General features: G+C 41.4%; 1 protein-coding gene across 3 annotated transcripts in view; it reads left to right on the top strand.

The window, feature by feature from the left end:
• Nucleotides 1-3283: 3283 nt before the first annotated feature.
• The window catches only part of ncam2 (neural cell adhesion molecule 2), a 372021-nt gene continuing 357065 nt past the window's right edge, over nt 3284-18239 (top strand). For all 3 annotated transcript variants that reach the window (XM_005460775.4, XM_005460774.4, XM_019352139.2), the window contains exon 1: nt 3284-3507. In XM_005460775.4, the coding sequence (XP_005460832.1) occupies nt 3456-3507 (52 nt within the window). In that variant the 5' untranslated portion in view covers nt 3284-3455. The remainder of the gene's footprint in view (nt 3508-18239) is intronic.

Raw genomic sequence — 18239 nt, 5'->3', positions numbered from 1 at the left:
CTTTTTTTGGCTACTCAGTTACTCAGAGTTTTAATTCAACACCCCATTTGCTCTCAGCAGGAGAGCAAATGGGGTGTTGAATACAGAATACTTATACAGTCAGACTGTATAAGAGGTTGTATGCTTATGCTTAAGTATACTTGTAAAACTGCATTAACACTTGTTAATACACAGTAAGTTAAGAATCAGTTACCGTTTAGTATCTGGTCATTTTAGTCTTAAATTATTAATTTTATTTATTTGCAAGTAAGTTTTCAATTTATAGTGGATTTAACTACTTTGTATATGGTTAAGGATTAGTACTATGCCTTGCAAGAGGAAGAAAGTCCATTTTTTATCCCATGTTAAACTTAAGAAAATGTATTTGTTAGTGATTACCAAGGCTGTTGCAGAAGTGTCCACTACTATATGATGTTTATCGATCATGATCTTTTCCTGAACATAACTAAAGACTCATAATCTTTCCATTTAGACCAATATAATCCAACCTGCCTGATTATATACTATAAACATCAGATACAAGTTTATAAGAGCCAGATAAGGCAAAATTCTATAAATAGATCAACTACACAGTATTTATTAATCATTTACAGTGATTTGTAAACATCTGGTGAAACGTTACAGCATCGACAAATCGGTTATTAACCATTTAGTAAATATCATTACTTCATTATTTATTAATATAATAAACAAAATGAACCAGACCAATATGGGACTTTTAATACTGATACCAATACCGATATTTGGTGATTACAAAATCTGAGACATCATATGAAACATTTGTTATGTGTAGGTTTTTATGACTCCTTACTAGGATAATATGACTGTGCAGTTTAAGAATAAACATGTTTTATTGCTTGTTCACACTCTGCCCAGCTCTGCTCAGATCAACTGGTTTTTGTGTTTGTGGCATTGCAAACATGCATGATGCCAACAGAGAAGTTGCACAAGGCCCTCTGGTAGACAAACTATGTAACATTGGTACTCAACTGCTGGACAAACTGCTGAATTAGTTTCCTAACCTACTTAAATTTGCATTTTCTCCCTTAATTTTGTGCTGTAAGTAGTGCTGGGTGATATGGAAAAAATATTTATCACGATATGGATTATTTTATATCACGATAACGATATATATCGCGATATACCACCTGACCTGTGGTCATCTGGAAAGTATGCAGTCTGTAAACAGCGAGCGCAGAGGGTCCAGTCTTTGTTAATGAAATGGATGGCTAGCTCATGTAGGGCTGCATATCTCTGCTTGTCCATAGGTCAGTAGTCAAGGCATAATGCACGACACTGCAAACATCCTTCTCTACTTTGGCCCGGCATGCGTCATATAAGCGAGGCAACTCGACTTTACTGAAGTGCTTACGACCAGGCATAACGTACCTCGGATCAAGGACTTTGACGAGGTCACAAAAGCCGTCCTTCGGCGTGCCTTGTGCGAAAGACTGCTGTATCTTCGGCTGGGTATAGTTTTTCTTTTCCCAACTTGCTCCCGCTGTTCCACAACTTGGTTTAGCTCAGATTTTCTGGATTCTTGAGTATTCTTTTTCATGGACCTTCTCTAGGTGATAGAAGAGATTTGTTGTGTTGCCATCGAGTGCAGGAATAGTTTTATAGCATAGCTTGCAAATGGGCATCTTCTGCTCTGTGTCGGTGCTGTTGAACCCAAAATGTAACCAAATCACAGACGTACCCCCTCTTTTCCATAAAAGTGCTTCTTCTTGGGCTGCCTGTGTAGCTGTCTCTGCCTGTTGCATGTCCGGGCATGAAACTGCAACCTGTCGCACGTGCAACGTTTTGAGTTACCGTAAAGCATGTCGCAAATCCGGGTGCATGTAAAGCAGCACCATGTCGCAAAACCACAAGACGGAGTTTCTTTGCTAAAAAGCTCAAGAAGACACAAAAATGCTTTTTCAAGTAATTTTCTTAACTGCTTGTCTAGTTCTGGATAGGCCTACCCCAGCTGTCAGTGTGAGGAAGGTGGAGTACACCCTGGACAGGGTGTCACATAGCCACATAACACAGATAGACAGAAAACCATTCATGCTCACATTCACAGGCACATCCAATTGAGATTCACCAATTAACCTGACATGCATATATTTGGTCTGTGGGAAAGAAAAAGGGTCCATGGGAAAGTGCCATGCTGAAAGTCCTCAGCAGATTCTAACCCACTGAGAGGTGACAGTGCGAACCAGAGCACCACTGTCTGCCAACTGCTGTGAAGCGTGGCATCGAGATTGTGACTGGCTGAGAATGTGTTTGTCCTTAGCAACGATACCTGTTATATTTATTGTTGCTTGAAGTGTAAATTATGCAAATGCACAGTGGTATTGTTTGAGCCATCCATCCATTCAGTTAAGGATTGGAGGAGATACTGAAGCCTATGGCACACCCTGGACATTCACCAGTCTATTGCAGGCCTAATCAAGAATAAGTGATCAGTCAATCCATCTATTCCATTCCACTTATCCAGGGTGACAAGTAATGCCTGTGTGTGTCTGTGTGTGTGTGTGTGTGGGGGGGGGGGGTCAGCTGCCACAGGCAAGAGGCAGGCTACACCCTGATTAGGTCACCAAGCCAAGCCAGCTTTATTTATAAAGTACTAAAACAGCAAGTGCTGACCAAACTACTCAACATTAATGACAGAATAAAAATACAATGAATAAATAAATAAAAACATGAAATACAAAAAATAAATAAATAATTATAAGAAAAAGAGGAAAAATACTAACAATATATGAATATAATAATAATAATTATTAATAGTAGTACTACTACTACTATTAATAAAAAATTTAAAATATATATGTAAAAACACAGAAAAACTACGTTAAAAGTGGATAAAAGTAGACCTGTCTATTGCGGGGCTAATTAAGAATAAACGATAAGATTTAGGACATTAATATGAAATGGCCTCGCAGAGCTCTGAGTTTTGCGCATAATCCTCTTCATTTGCCCGCTCTCTGACAAAAGATTATAAAGGGTGGATTCTCGGTGAGGTGAGGTCAGCTATTAGACAAGGGGGTCCTCAGAATTACTAGATAAACTTGTGCTTGTAGGCATTAAAGATAATGTCTTATTATTAACTGTTTTTATGTTTTTTTAAAGAAGCCAATAAAGTCAGGCAAAAACATAACACATGTCTGAAGCCATCGTAGCTGTGCTTCTCCACCAGCAGTGAGGTTGGAGAGAATAATGCTGGAGTGTGAAGGTAGTGGTGGTGGGTAGGGAGGGGGGTTCCTCAGCGCAGAGCAAAACGGTGAACGAGCAGGGAGGCGGGAGCGCGCGCATAGGAAGGAAGGGAAGGAAAGGAGCTGAGGCAAATCAGTCGCCAAGCGGAGCCCAAGACAGCGGATGAACGGAGCCGAGCGTGTGTGCGTATCGCCCTTGTCGTTTTTTTACAGCAGCTCAAAGCGGCGTCCGGCAGCCCCGAAACCCGCCCGAAAATGATCTTCAAACTCGTCCATCTCCTCGGGGTGCTCGTCTGCGGCGGCCAAGGTAAAAGGATGCGCGCGGGAGTGCGTGGCAACCCTCGAGCTTTAGAGACTTTGTGGACAAGTTGAGTGTTATTTTGCCATCTCGGTCTGCAGCAGCCAGAGAGAGGGCTGCGAGCTGAAGGGGAGAGAGGGAGTGTGAATGTAAGTGTGTGTGTGTGTGTGTGTGTGAGAGAGAGAGAGAGAGTGAGGGGTGGATTGTTTAAGTGGACGTTGTTTTGTAGTTGAAGCACGTCTTGCAGGGGGGGCAGGATGCTTTCCTGCTAAAAAGAGGGATCATGACGGGGTCCTGTGGGGTTTTTAGGGTGTTGCAGTGCACTCCATACTTCCCCAGGATATCGTCTCTTACTCTAATTTGTTTTTTGTTTTTTTTAAAAAACAAACGTGTTTCACATCGCTGCTGTATTTTCTTATTTGCAAACAGCTCTCCTTTCTTTCCGCTTTAATCACTAATGCCTCCCAACTTAAACCGGCAGCGCACGTGAAGACGTCAATATCCACATTCTGGACTCATATCTGTCAAAGACCACCGCCTTTTTTCGCGCTCGTGTGTGTGTATTAATGTGTGTGTGTGTGTGTTTTCACTCTTCCCTGTCCACTCTGTCTTGTGAGGAGCACTGTAGAGAAAACACTGTCATAGATTGAGGTTTTTGTCAACACCTTCATCAGCGTCTGCACCTCGCGCGCAGGCAGTGCGAGATAATGTGAGATTCATGACGCGGTGATGCTTCCCAAAGTTTCTTCTTTTGTGTATGTGTGGAAAAAAAAAATCTTATTACTCTTATTCGAGACAGCAGAGTGACAGTTACTCCGTTAATTGGGTTCCGCGTGCGTCGCGCACCTGATTCGAAGGAGAGGGGAGGGGGTAAGGGGGGTGACGATGTGATCCGTGTGAGCGCGCTCCAGCAAGCCTGTGGGCAAAATAAAGATGTAACCTGAGTGGCTGCTGCGTGCACGCGGATGCATTTCTTTGCCTTTTTTTTTTATTTTTATTTTTTATTTTTTTATCGTTCTTGTGTGTTTGTTAATCGTGTCGCTCGCTGAGAGTCTCCGAAGCTTTACAATCACTGGAAAATACCGAAAACCCATTTCTTCGGGATAAGTACACGTAAAAATAAAAATGACAGGGCAGGACAAGGTGATCCTTTTCCTTGGTGTGAATTGTGCACTTGTTCAGATTAAACTAAAAAACTAAAATCTCTGATGGAAAATAAGAGTCGAGTGAGTTTTAGGAGGACATTCTTTTTCTGCGAGTGTGGCCACACTGGCTTCCTGACGCACAACGGCAGGTGGGGGTAGAGCGCTGTAAAGTGGTGCCAAGAGTGAAGCCATAAGCCACGAGTCGTTAAAGTATGTTGCATTCAGATACTGCTTTTGCAAGTTTTTGCTTTGAAGTCTTTCAGGAGGGGGAGTGGATCTCAAAGTGAGGCTTTGAAGGAAGGGGAGAGGTGGGGGTCCTTGAGGAGGCTTTAAAGGGTTCCAAAGCAAAATGGGAAATGGTAGATCAAATTGTTTGTGTGTGCCACAGTTTTAAAGAGGTAAAAGTGGATTTTAAAGGAAGTGCTGTATGGTTTTAAAGTATAAAGGAGTAGATGCTTTCTCTGGGTTCAACCCCAGTTACTGTGCACTTGTTTTGGTTGACAACAGCAAAGGACTGGGAAGCATACCTGAGCAAGACGCACAGTTTATTATCCCCGACACTTCCAAAAGGGCTGTGCAGTTTATCGGCAGCTCATATTTCTACCAGCTTAATCAATAGTCTGTTAGAAAGTGCTGGGTTATGATAGAGAGGAAAATGAAGAGGGCGCGTTCAGAGAGCGGCGTTGCTTCAGAGCGTTCGTATATTATTACATTTAATCCCAGCTGAGGTCAAACAAAGACACATATAGGCAGCTATACTGTTCATAGAGCCCTAACTGGGATATTCATCACTCTCTTTACTTTTCCCTTTTGTTGCAGGAGTATTACATCACCACCCTCCCCACCCCACCCCCAAACTAATTTCCATTCTTATCAAGCTTTTTGTGTGTGTGTGTGTATGTGAGTGTGATAGCAAAGTCCACACAAATTGACCTGTTAGACAATGCTCACAATCTGCTCTTAGGCGAATTATAAGACTGCTTCTGAGTCGAGGGGTAGGAGTATGAGTAGGATGCTCGATTCTCGGTGTCTTTTATCAGTGTGGGGCCTTTGAACAGACACTAATCCATCAGTGAAGGGACTAAAGCCAGAAAGAGGTTTTACTTGCCCCCCCCCAAACACACACACACACACACACACACACACACACACACACACACACCACCACTTCCCGTCTACAGCTTTGGTTTTTTCCAGGAGTCAGCTCGGTGCCCTGTACTCCTACTACACTAACTCTGCAGATGCCTTCTCTGGGCTCCTAAAGGAAAACATTTGCTTTTGAAGTCCCAGCTCGCCTCCTGCCCTGCACTCGCATCCTCGAAGGTGTATGTATTTGGCTTTTTACAGACGCTTAGTACAATGAATTATATGCTCGCTCGGGCTCGCCCGGGACTCACCGATGTGATGTTAAGTGGCGTAATTAAGATATTTCGCAGTGTCTCTTGGGGAGGGAAATGTCAGTGGCTCAGGGTTTGGAAGATTTATGCCCCTGCGCTTAAGTGTCTCTCACTGCACACACACTGAGCCTGGGCTTAAGCATTTTGGAGGCTTGCTTACATCCTGCTCCGGTTTGTGTACTTGCTCACAAGCATGCGAGGGTCACACACTTGGCCTCACGTTTGTGTTGTGCTCATCCTCAAGCCATGAATGAATTGTCTTTACAGCAGCTGTTAATGTCAGAAATTCACACCAGGAGCGGTTTGTTTAATTTTTTTCTTTCCCCCCCAAAAGTTTCTCGCCATGCCTCACATCGCTCTTAACAAAATGCAAGACCAGTCATAAACTCCTCTTAAAGGCATGCAAAGCTGTTCACAAATGAAATGGCCCGTGTCTTTTTTCCCCCCCGCAAGGTGAAATTGATTGCATTATTTGACTAATAAACTGGGGGGGAGGGGTGGTGGGGTACATATAAAGAGAGCCAGTGTATATATGAAAATGGAATCGCCCCCTCGAGGCAGCTGCATACGAGAAATCAATTTAAGGAACGGCTAGAGTCAGCAGGGCTCTGGATTGTACAAAGGGCAATCTCGGTGTTATGGATATGCTATTTATTTGCCTGCAAGTTTTGGGTTTTTTTTTTGCTTTTTTTTATTCCTCGTGCCCTTTAGCACTCGATCTGTGCGAGCCCCAGCATCGAATTTGTACGTGGTGTGTAAGACAGGAGGAGAGTGTTATAACACCTGGATACGTGAAAAAAAAAGAACTGCCAAGCATCTGTGCTGCAGGGGTTTTGTCAGCTTGCTGGGAATGAAATGACAGAAATAAAGGAAAGGAAATGATCAGACACTTTTAGATATGTCGCTGCAACATATATTTATATTTTTACCTCCTACATGTGCAACTTAGTTTTTTTTTCTTTTTCCAAACTGAAAGACTGAAGAACTATTAAATTATTAAAGTGTAGGCTGTGTTACCTTGCCTGCGATGAGCAGCTCCAGGATACAAATGTATGTGCGTTGTAAATAACCCTACTATCTGTACAAAAACCACGGAGCCACAGAACAAATGCTTTATGGACCAAGGCGTCCATGGACCAGGCTGCCTGCTCAAAGTGGAAGTTTTTTCTTTTTTCTTGCAAGAATGTCAGTGAAATGGCTGCAAAACAAGCTAAAATGAAAAGAAAACTATTACAAAGAGGCTATAACTGATGGACAAAGATCCTCAAAAGGACAAAGCAATGGCAAATGACCACAAAGATCACAAAGAGAATTTAGAAAAACCACCAAGCATCACAAAAGTACCGACAGAAAATGAGCACAAAGCACAAATACCTTTTTTGCTTTCAGTTTGGAACCAGCTCTGTCTGTGCCTTTTGAGAAGGAGGTTAGAGAATATATAGTGAAATTGGTGGGGTGGGGGCATCACAGCTGAGACTTTCTGTGGGTTGCACTCCTCCCATAGCCACCATATAGAGATTGACAGACCACGTGCAGCTACTTTTTTGGGGACAAGCTCCTATCTTTCAGTGTAAATGTGCAGGATTGGTTCTTGATTAGGTGCTACTAGTGTGTTGATAAGAGGTAATAGAGTGAAGTTTCTACTAGTGCTGTGTGATACTGCAAATTTTGGTATAGATCCAATGGCAAGTAACTACAGCGTTGGTGTGGCCGATACCAATACTGATACTTATGTAGGGTAGAGCATTGTGTCATGACTAATGAGATGAATAATCATCAGTGACCTCCAAATTACCAGGATTTTTACTTTTCATAAAAGTTAGTTAACACAACAAAATACAACTTTTTCATGTACTTTAAAACTGGGTTTGAGTTGGAGACCTGGAATGTAAATGCGCTTGTGCCTGAAGCATTTTGGGTCACCTTCTGTTCTTTAAATGTGCTATATTTCTATAAATAACAGACGTGGCATTCAACACAAAAAGGTTCATGTTTGAGGTTGAGTCCCCGCCCCCCCCCAAAAAAGTTTTATGTAACACAGTTCAGTGGGTTACATACTGAACTTAGAGGATATAAACGAAGTATCAATCATGTCGCGCTTGTATCGATCTAATACCGATACCAGCGTTGATATCGATACTATCAATATTTGGATCGATCCACCAAGCTGTAATTTCTACTACAAAAGGCAAATTTACCTCAAAAAGAGATCAAACAACAACAACAACAAAAAAAGAGAGAGAAAAACATTAACAATAACAATCAGCTGAAACCTCATCTGTGCAGGAGCTTAAAGTTTCATAATCATTCTATGAGTATAAAATCCTTATTGGAAAGGTTAATGATCATCTGCAGACTCGTGAATGGAATGAACTCTCTTGCTTTTAGGTAGTTTGGAGTGTTGTTTGTTTACAAGCCATATTCAGCCTGCAACTCTGTAAACACGATTAGCAGATTAGCATTTGGGGTTAAGATAGCTGTACGCTCATGCTTATAAGGAGGCCGATTGTCTTGTAGTGACACGTTTTGGGCTTTTAAGTAACTTAAGTAATATCAGAGGTGCTGAGGGGATAAATGGCACTCCAGCTACGCGCTCCACTATGTGAACATTTGGCATATTTTGAAAAACCTCAAGTTATTTGAAATCCATGAAGCAAAAACAGCAGCATGTTCAATAATGCCCTCTGCCAACCTCAGTCTGTTTTCAGTCAAATTACCCATTATTATCATGGAAGTGACTAATGTTCTCCTCGGGGAGTCTCTCCCAAGCAGAAGCCAAGAAAATGCACTAAGCAGTCGGGGTCCTCTTGCAGGAGGAGTTTGGCATTGCTCATTAAATCCTATATTCTGAATCCCAGAAAGGGAAAATTAGGCAGGATGGAGTGAGCAACAGGAAGATTTATATGAGGGGGGTGGGGGGGTGTAGGAAGGCAGGAAGAGATTATGTTTAAAAATTCATTCAATTCAAGTGAATCTGATTGCATCTAGTTAAATTGCATTGCCAGAGATTGAATCAAACTCTATGGAGTCTCACTGTGCCAAAATTAATAAAATGTAATTGAATCCTGTCGAGATGGAATCAAATTAGGCCAGACTGATGTGATTGGTGGAGGCAGCTGCTGCATGTTTCCGTGCACTCCTGTGGGTTTGTCTACTGTTTTACATCAGTTTGGTGCTAGCCAAGCAGGAGACCCTTTGGCTCCTGCTTATGTGTGTCCTGCCAGTCTAAATGTCAGTCTAACTAGCAGGCTAATAGGCAGAGCCAGGATGCCAGGGTGACAACAGAATCAGTGGGCACACTGGCTGACTGACAGATGGATGGAGGAAAGTGGTAACAGTGGTCTTCCTCTGCCTCTACTCATGCTCACTCTATTTCTGTAGATCAGGCATTCACACACTCTTACTTCACAGGCCACTTCTCCAAAGCAGATCCCCTCACGGGATGCAACCCACTCGGTCTGGGCCTGACTTTTGGGGATGGGTGCCGGCAGGCACAATTAAATGAAGAAGAGAGGAATCAGGCAAACGGCAGCAGTGTTTCAGAACCGCTCTGGTTTGTGCTGTATGTTTTGAGTGACCCACTTAAACCGCATTAATATCTGCACTAACGCCTTGGGTTTTGCTTCACAGTGGGCTGACGTGAATCACATGAGACTTTTTTTTTTTTTAAATTTAAATGACATAATGCAGCATTAAATTGGAGAAGAGATCCTGCTCATCCCATTCTTTGACTCGACTGCTCTGTTATTAGGACAGACTATTGAAAAACTGACTATTTTTGGTGATGTCACCCATATTACTCAGATGATGCCACCATTTTGTGCTATCTATCCATTTGTAGTGAGCTGCAAAAGCCATGTTTTCACATTTATGTTTTATTTTGAAAATTAACATTGATACATCTGTTCATGGAAAGCTGGTGAAGGAACGCAAAGGTGTTATCTGATGTCATAAATTTACTGTGATTTGAACTGTAGGTGTGCATGTACACTGATTTAATGTTGATTAGCACTGATAACATTAATGTGCATCTGTGAAATCTGTCAAAAAAACAAACAGAAAACCACGAAAGATGCCAAACCGGAGCCATTAAAAACAGCATCCTGTTATCATGTAATGCTGTGTGGAAGGCAGATTTTTGATCCAAACACAGGACATGGAGAACAGGACTTTAAAGCCTCTTTTCCATTAGTACCTACTCGGATCAACTCGACATGGTTCGCGACTATTTTCAGGTTTTTCCATTAGGTGATAGTACCTGGTTCCAGGCACGTTTTTAGTGCCTGCTTGGCCGGGGTTCCAAGTGATCAGAGCAGGTACTAAAATGTGACATTGTCAGACTGCATGCCACTGATTGGCTGGTCAGTAGTGTCACTTCATGTGAGCGTGTCATTCACAAAAATCAAAAACACCATTTTTGATACGCAGCAACGGGGGAAATGGCTGCAAAATGCCGTGTTCCCCCAAGTGTGACGAAAAGCTGTAGACCAAGCAGCAGGTATATTCTTGTCTCAATGTCCACTTTTGTTGTAGGGTTCGGAATTGATTGATTGATTGCATATTGATTACGTTGCGAGACGCTCGGACGCATTGCTATGGCAAGGACCACACACATTTAGAGGTACTAAATTGTAATGGAAAACCAGTTGTGGCGAGCCGTGCCGAGTCAATCTGAGCAGGTACTAATGGAAAAGGGGCTTAACTCGGACGTTGTGGAACAAAATGCAAAACCCAGGCAAGACAGGAGCCAGGAACTTACAAACCAGGAAATTATGGGAAAAACTAAACAATGCACAGAGCACACAGCACGAGGGACAACACAACAAATGGCAAGGGGAGAGTCAGACAATATTTATCTACAAGGTTACGAGGTTATGAAGCTAGTGGGACTATCAAAATAAAACAGGAAATAACACCAAGGATCCGAACTTGACACAGACAAAAGGTAAAAAAAAAAAAAACACTTAAGCAAGATGACTCAATATAACAAACTATTGCTGGGAACAGAAGCAAGATAACTAAAACTAATAAGGTCTGAGAATATAAATACAATTAAACCAACCAGGAGTAAAAGCTACACATAAGAGAATACAAAAGTCAAAATACAGTGGAAGAATACAATATACAAAACTCTGGCCTACTTGGCACTTTTTCATGTTTTGACATGAAAAGGTTTTTTACAAGCTGTTTAATTTGAAAAAAATGTATTGATTCCGATGTTAAAACAACAGATGACCTGCCAATAAAATGGGCAAGGCTTTAGCCAAAAAAACTACCGCCCAACTATTATACGTTTTTTAAAACTGATACTAACATTGATATTTGAAATGTAAAATTAGACCATGTTTCCTGTCTCTTGTCTACATGTTTAATTTACGTTCATCAGGTTTTATACATGCTGATACAGATACATCAACAAACAGCTAACATTGGCAGAAAATATTGGCTCTGCTGATAGAATTGCTAATTGCATATTTTATTACATGTACCACAGACACGTTGCAACGCATGAATCGCACTTTAGTGTTTATATGCAACAAAGAAGGCTTATCCCTATGTCCAAATGTTCTCCGTTTCTTCTCTGGCTGTTACATAATCTATGTAACAGAGGAAAGAAGTGTTTTTTAAATTGTTAAGTAAAAGAGTAGTTCAGAAATGTATATGTATTATTCACACTTCAATAACCACCATTACCTTGCCACATGAAACAGAAACATAACCCCAAAAAAACCTTTACAAATGCTTCTCTTTCTGCTCCTCTGCTTGCCTTTGTATTACACTGCACCTGGTATAGCAAGTCACTTAAAACTGATGATTTTCTTTTAAACAAATTGTTCAGTTTTTTTAAACTGTCAGTCACGTACACCTGTCAAGCCTTGACTAACACATATTTGAAGTGATAATGATGACGCATATGTTTTTCTTCTTCTTCTTTTTTTCTGTAGCGCTGCCAATTATTTTCCCAAAGCATTCAGTGTGAGGAAGTTTTAATTTTTCCTCTCTTTATCCCATTAATGAAATTTGCACTGCGTTAAAACTTCTAAAACATGCCTAAGAGTGTGCCTTTTGCTAATATGTTGAGTGCATTTTTTTCTGTGATTTTGCAGTAAATAGCCTGAGCTCTGCAAAAACTAGGATATGGCCCCAAAGTGAAGAAGAGACAGAACTTCACAGAAATTGGACAGATGCATTGAAATGGGTGGTAAATTGGTACAGACGCTGGTTGGAGGCTTCACAGCAGATGTGCGCACAGTTATGTTAACCCTCTTTATGAGTCATTGGTAAAAGGATTTTTTTTTCGTAAGAGACTGTAGCAGGTGAAGGAGTGGAGGTGTACAAACACAATGACAGAAGAAATTTGGATTCAGAAGGCAGTGGGACGGACACAGATGGATGACAGCTTAGCAGACAGCTGAATGTGCCAACGCTGAGAGATAGGTAGAACCATAATGAAGAAGAGCCATCTATTGACAGCCAAAGAACAGTATTACTCAACCTGCTTCTGATGAATGTGGGCCCCATGTTGACTTAGCATTAAGACTGTGTGGGCCTATGGAGACTGCTGGATGTCGATATAGTCCGTCATGGTGATTGAGGAAAGGACTTATGTTAATTGTAGCTGTGCTGGCTAGCAGACACTAATGAGAGAGTGGTGTGGGTTTTTTTGGATACACCTGTCAATGGGACAAGACAAGCTAGGGAGTGGTTCCAATTACTTTAAGCACGCTTAAAGGTGTGTGTGTTGTGAATTTGTGTGAAATATGTGAAAAAGATTTGGATTCTAAAACTTAGTTTTGGCAGGTTTGTACCTGAATGCTTATGTAGTACAAATTCCAACCCATCCGAATGATCCAGGGGTCGATACTGTCGGCCGATATTAGCTACTTGCTGCTGATAAGTGAAAAAGAAAAGAGTGTACATGAGTTGTTATATATTATCATTATTAGTTTTGATGTTGCATAGTTAGACCACCAGAGGGCATTCTACAATATCCCAGTTTACAACAATCTGCTGATCCAAGCACAGCTGGGCAGAGTGTGAATAAGTAAATAAATCTATACGCATTACAAATGTTATGGAAATCAGTTTGTTTCATCTCTCTGAAAGAAAATAAGTATTGGCCAATGTGTTGGCATATTAGATTTTTAAATCACCGAATATGGGTGTAGGTATCAGTCTTAAAAATCCTATATCAGTCAGGCTCTAGTACAGATAGAAATATGTCTTCATCTCTGAGATTAAATACTGGCAATAAATGTTTGATGAGTGATGAAGTGTTTAGGAGTGTCAAGTCTCTGCAACAACGTTCAGATCTTCTTGGTGCAGGATAGTGTGGAGTTTATAAGGTCGTTAGGACTTTACAGAGGTATTTTACAGAGGTATATTTGTTCCCATCATAGTAATGGTTTGTGTCAATTTCAAAGAGGTTAAAGCTGCAGCAACTTTGTAGTATAAAGACCAACTTTATTGACCAATGCCTTTTGGTCAATGGCCCAGACCAGACCAGGAATTCCTTCAAATATGGTGTTCATACCAAAATTTGAACTACAAATCAAATTAGAATGTTTACATAGCCTGTCTGACACCAGTAATAAGAAGATTAAGCCTTGAAAAATGTGTTCTCACACAATATCATATTTTGTTTTGCCTAAGACATGGAAACAAAACATCCAAAATCATTAAATATAGTTCAAGTGAAAATGACAAGAACATTCTGAAGCTGCTGGGATTTATTATATAACCATGTATAAACATTACAGCCATTAAATACTGTCCTTATTGCTATATCATTAAAAAAAAAGTCCTCCTTTAACAACTTTAGGTAATTATCATTATTAATTCAACACTAATTAACACTAAGAACACAAAATGTTCCTATTGAAAAACTCTCAAAGCAGTGGTAGGAAATCTGTGTGTAGGACTTGCAAAATGTCTTTCTCGCACTCTCAGAAATTTCACCTCAGCTGCTTTTTATAATCTTATGACTCCCTCCAACCCCTCGTTTGATCTGTTTTAATCTCAGTTAGCTCTTAGTGTAACGTCAGTTGACTCAGAATAAATCTCTATTGGCTTAAAATGAATGGCTTCTAATTTGGTTATTTTTAGCTTATTTTGTTATAGTGGGTGGAATGATTGCAATGTACTTGTATTTATATAGTCTAACTGATCACTCAAAGCTTGTTTATACATGTGTTCATACAGCGCTTTGTTCTACATGCTTCATCTACCTCATGTCAATGACCGATTTAGAGTCATGAGTTAAGCGAACATACCGCTGGACCTTAACCTTGAGGTGACAGTGCTAACCACTCCACCACCATGCCACTCTTTCAGTGTCTGTATCAGGACACTATCTCTCTCTGACCTCTGTATGATCTTTGTTCGTTAAGTGCATCACATACGATCAGTCCTGTGCTATTTTACTATTACACTTTTTGGAGATTCTCCCGTGATCTTTCAAAGACCAGCAGGTGCTCGTCTCTGTGGGCAAAGGTGACAGAGACACAGACAGTTCTTAAGACACTCCCCCTTGAACCCCCTTTCCGTCATTTGACCCACACTGGTAGATTTAATATCCATTAAACTTAACCCAGAACACCCTTATTGTACAAAAATGTGTAGCGTGTACATCCAACTATTCTCTTCCGCTTCTGCAATTCAGGCACTTGGGATGGCTGAAGCCTATCGCAGCCATTGGTTATTGTTTTTGCTTATGAAAATGATTCTCCCAAGTATTTCCAATGAACGGAAAAAGAGCATTGTAACTCACACATCAAAAAGCTCCTTACATTTTATTGTTCTTGTTATTGTTTCTCCATAGCGGTAGGGTCGCATCTTATTATCACTGGTGACTTAGCACTCGCAGGATTGAAGCCTTAATAAAATAGCAGGAATAAATACATTAAATCAGCTCTCATATGAGGCGAAGATGGAAAAAAATCAAACCAAAACGCTATACTGAGTCATGTGAACCAGATGCTCGGTTGGCTGTGTCCTCTTTTTCTCTGCTTGCCTTGCTATCTGAGTTTTCCTGTGGGCTTACAGTATTAAATTATCTTCTGCTGTACTGTGTTGTATTGAATCTATCATATTTCCTTGTATCCATTCATCCATCCATCCATCCAGACAGTGGGCCCTTGGCTTGCCATTCTTGCTGGTTAATTAAGCCAAATTGTGATTGATGGACTCTCTAGTGAATAGCGTGTGGTCCCGGTGCTGACCCGCCCAAGGAGATCATCCCAGCTGCCAATCACATCTTACAATACCTAATGCTCTTTTAAGCAGTGAACTGGTGTAGTCCCCCTCCTCCCTCCTTTTCTCTCCCCCACCCCACTGGTACCTGCCTGCATTAAGAAGACTTTAGGTTTGCCGGCGTCCTTGTGGAATTCGTTCTGCTAGGAAATGATGCAGGGACCATCCAGAAAAAGGGATCACTCCTCTCAGATTTCTTGCCCGGTGGCCAATATCCTTGTTTATGGGAGGCCGTTCTTGATGAGGAATAGATGAGAGGAGAGTGAGCGATAGATGAGAGGGAGATTGGGGAAAGAGGAGGAGGAGGGACACTTGAGATGTGGTCGCAGCGCAGCAGAATAGCTCACAGTGAGGCCAAGCAGCCTCTGCTCTCCTGATTGCCTCTCCATGCCAGACAATCTTCAAACAGAATCTCCTAATGCAATGTGGGCCAGCTTATTTTTGTTTTTATCCTTTACTCGTTTGAGTCCTCTTTCTTTCACTTTCTCCCCCCTCTTTCATTTTTTCCTCTTTTCATGTGCTCGCTCCGTTTCGTGGTCCTCCCACACGAGTCTCATCACCAGGGTCTGTAGGGGGAAGATATCCTGTTCTCCCCCTACGTGGGAAGCTTTTCAAGCAGCATCCATGCTTAATGTTATTTACCCGGAAAGCTAATGATGTTTGTTTTTTTTCCGCTTCTCAATATAGTTATTAACACCTATGGATTTTATGTTGCTTGAGTCTCTTCTGAACCACGGTGCTCATGAATTTGTTGTTTTGAGTGTGTTGTTATCTCTCAGAGTTATAATAATCATCCTGCAGGCGCTCATAAGGTGCACCAGACAAAGTGTAGGCGTGTTTTTAATTACTCTGTATATCTGCACAGCATCCTTGCTGGCCTACTCTCAGTGTGAGTACGATGGGAATGTTGTCTTCCCGCCCACCATCCATAGAGTTCCCAAGGACATGAGCCTCCATGGGAATACACAAAGAATTTCTTAGTAATTAAAGAACCTGTGTTATCTTCGCTTGGATCAGAAGATACATTTAGTGACATGCTGTCTTTCCATGTGAAATAAGATTCCTCACATTTCATAGTCCTGCTCATTCATGCACAGAAAGGCTGAATGTAGGGATCTTTACCACTGCTTTCCTTCAGATCACATTCAAGTTGCTTCTCCATACTTAATGGTAGAACTGGATGAACACTGAAATACGGAGAAGCAGTTGAGGGAGTTTTTTGCAGGAAAGTTTGCCTGTGTCCTTTCATGTGACCGTGTAGGCTTCAGGGTCTGAGTCTTAAGAGAGTCTTGTGATCTTGTTCACTCATTGTTTTGGATCAGTCCTGAATGTACCGAGCCTCCCAACAACCGAAACATGATCCCAGCATTCAGGGAAACATGGGATTGAAATTTTGTGACATGATGTACGGAATCCAAAACTAACAGCGAGCGTTTTCTAACACTTCTAAACTTCAGCATATTTACCCTTGTGTTAAACTAATTCACAGTTGGAAAATCTGTTTTTAAGGTGCGTGTTCATCCAATTTTGGCACCCATTCCCAGAGGGTTGCTTCTAACCCTGCTATCTTGTTGGCTTGAAATTCCTGTTATTGTGGTCATACTTCAACAGGACTTTGTAACAGACCCAGATTAGATTTCTCAGAGCATGCCATGTTGTAGGAACAGAGTGAATTCCAGCTAGCTAAAGCCTGTGTATTGCTCCGAGAACCAAGATTGCTTTTATTTCACGCTGCTTTTCATCCATCCTGTAAAGTCTGGAGTAGGTGACCAGAGAAATGATAGATCGTCTCGGCTCTTGAGGCAAAAAGCCGCAGCCGTGGATGTGAAGAAACATTGCAGTGCGCCTCCTCAGTCAATAAGCAACAAGAAGCTTTGCTGGAAGCTGCAAAGGGGAATGCAGCACTGGCTGTCGCAGCTATCTCCCCAAGGAGGCGGCCTGAGCCACAAATTAATAGAGCACTCCCACATGATCGGGGAGTTTCATTTGGAACCGTCACGCTACATAAAGCCCTACAGAAATGAGGAGTTCACAGAGGTCCCCCTCTACTTTCCCAAGAGTCCCCAAATAACCTGTGTGATTGTAACACTTTGCCCACTGCTTCCCCACCTTTGCACCTCCCTTCTTAATGCTCAAAGCCGTGCCCAAGCTCATCCTGCTTCAATTAGCACTGTGCATTGTCTCCTTTTTTGCCCATTTCAAAGTGCACCATACATATCCTTCTGTGCCTTTGTGCATGCTTGATTGTGAATTACACAATAGTCATTGGATGGTTCCTAAAGTGCTCGTACAGTTTGCTATGTGACATTTTCAATCCATATGAATCTATAAATGATAACAATTAAAAATTCAGAATGTGGTGACATTGTTTCCTTTCATCTCACATTCTTGATTTATTGGCTCGTCTCAACACTTCTGCATATTTCTTCTCACTTACTCGTTTGACAACAGCGTGAAATGGTTGGTGACAAACGTGGAAAGTGGTGCGCCCCTGAGGCCCGCTTTACTCTTATCATTATCTTTGCAATGCCCGAGATTAGACACAGCAACCAACTCCCTCACAACAACATGCCTCCGAGGGAGGATTAACACAACGACTAATCACTCAACTCACTGGACACAAAACATACAGTACTGATTCATATTTTGTCACAAAGTCTAGTTAATTAAAACCTGGCGTGGAATATTTGCTTGTGGCGTAACACAATGTACAAATACATACAGCGAGAGAATAACGAATCGTTCTTTGTCTCACTTTAACATTTTGCACAATAGCGGTTTTAGAAAATATTTATGTCAAAGCATTTTTTTAATGCTTGCCATGTTGCGGGGTATTTAAAAGCCATTTACAAGATCACTCGTTGTGATCTAATCCACAGCTGGAAGATGAATGATGGTACGGCAATCATCTTTCATGACTTTGAGTGCAGGCTCAAATATCTACATA

Source organism: Oreochromis niloticus, linkage group LG23 (genome assembly GCF_001858045.2).
Source record: "Oreochromis niloticus isolate F11D_XX linkage group LG23, O_niloticus_UMD_NMBU, whole genome shotgun sequence".
NCBI lineage: Eukaryota > Metazoa > Chordata > Actinopteri > Cichliformes > Cichlidae > Oreochromis > Oreochromis niloticus.
The sequence above is the reverse complement of the archived record's forward strand: the minus strand, read 5'-3'. Positions and strand labels throughout refer to the sequence as shown.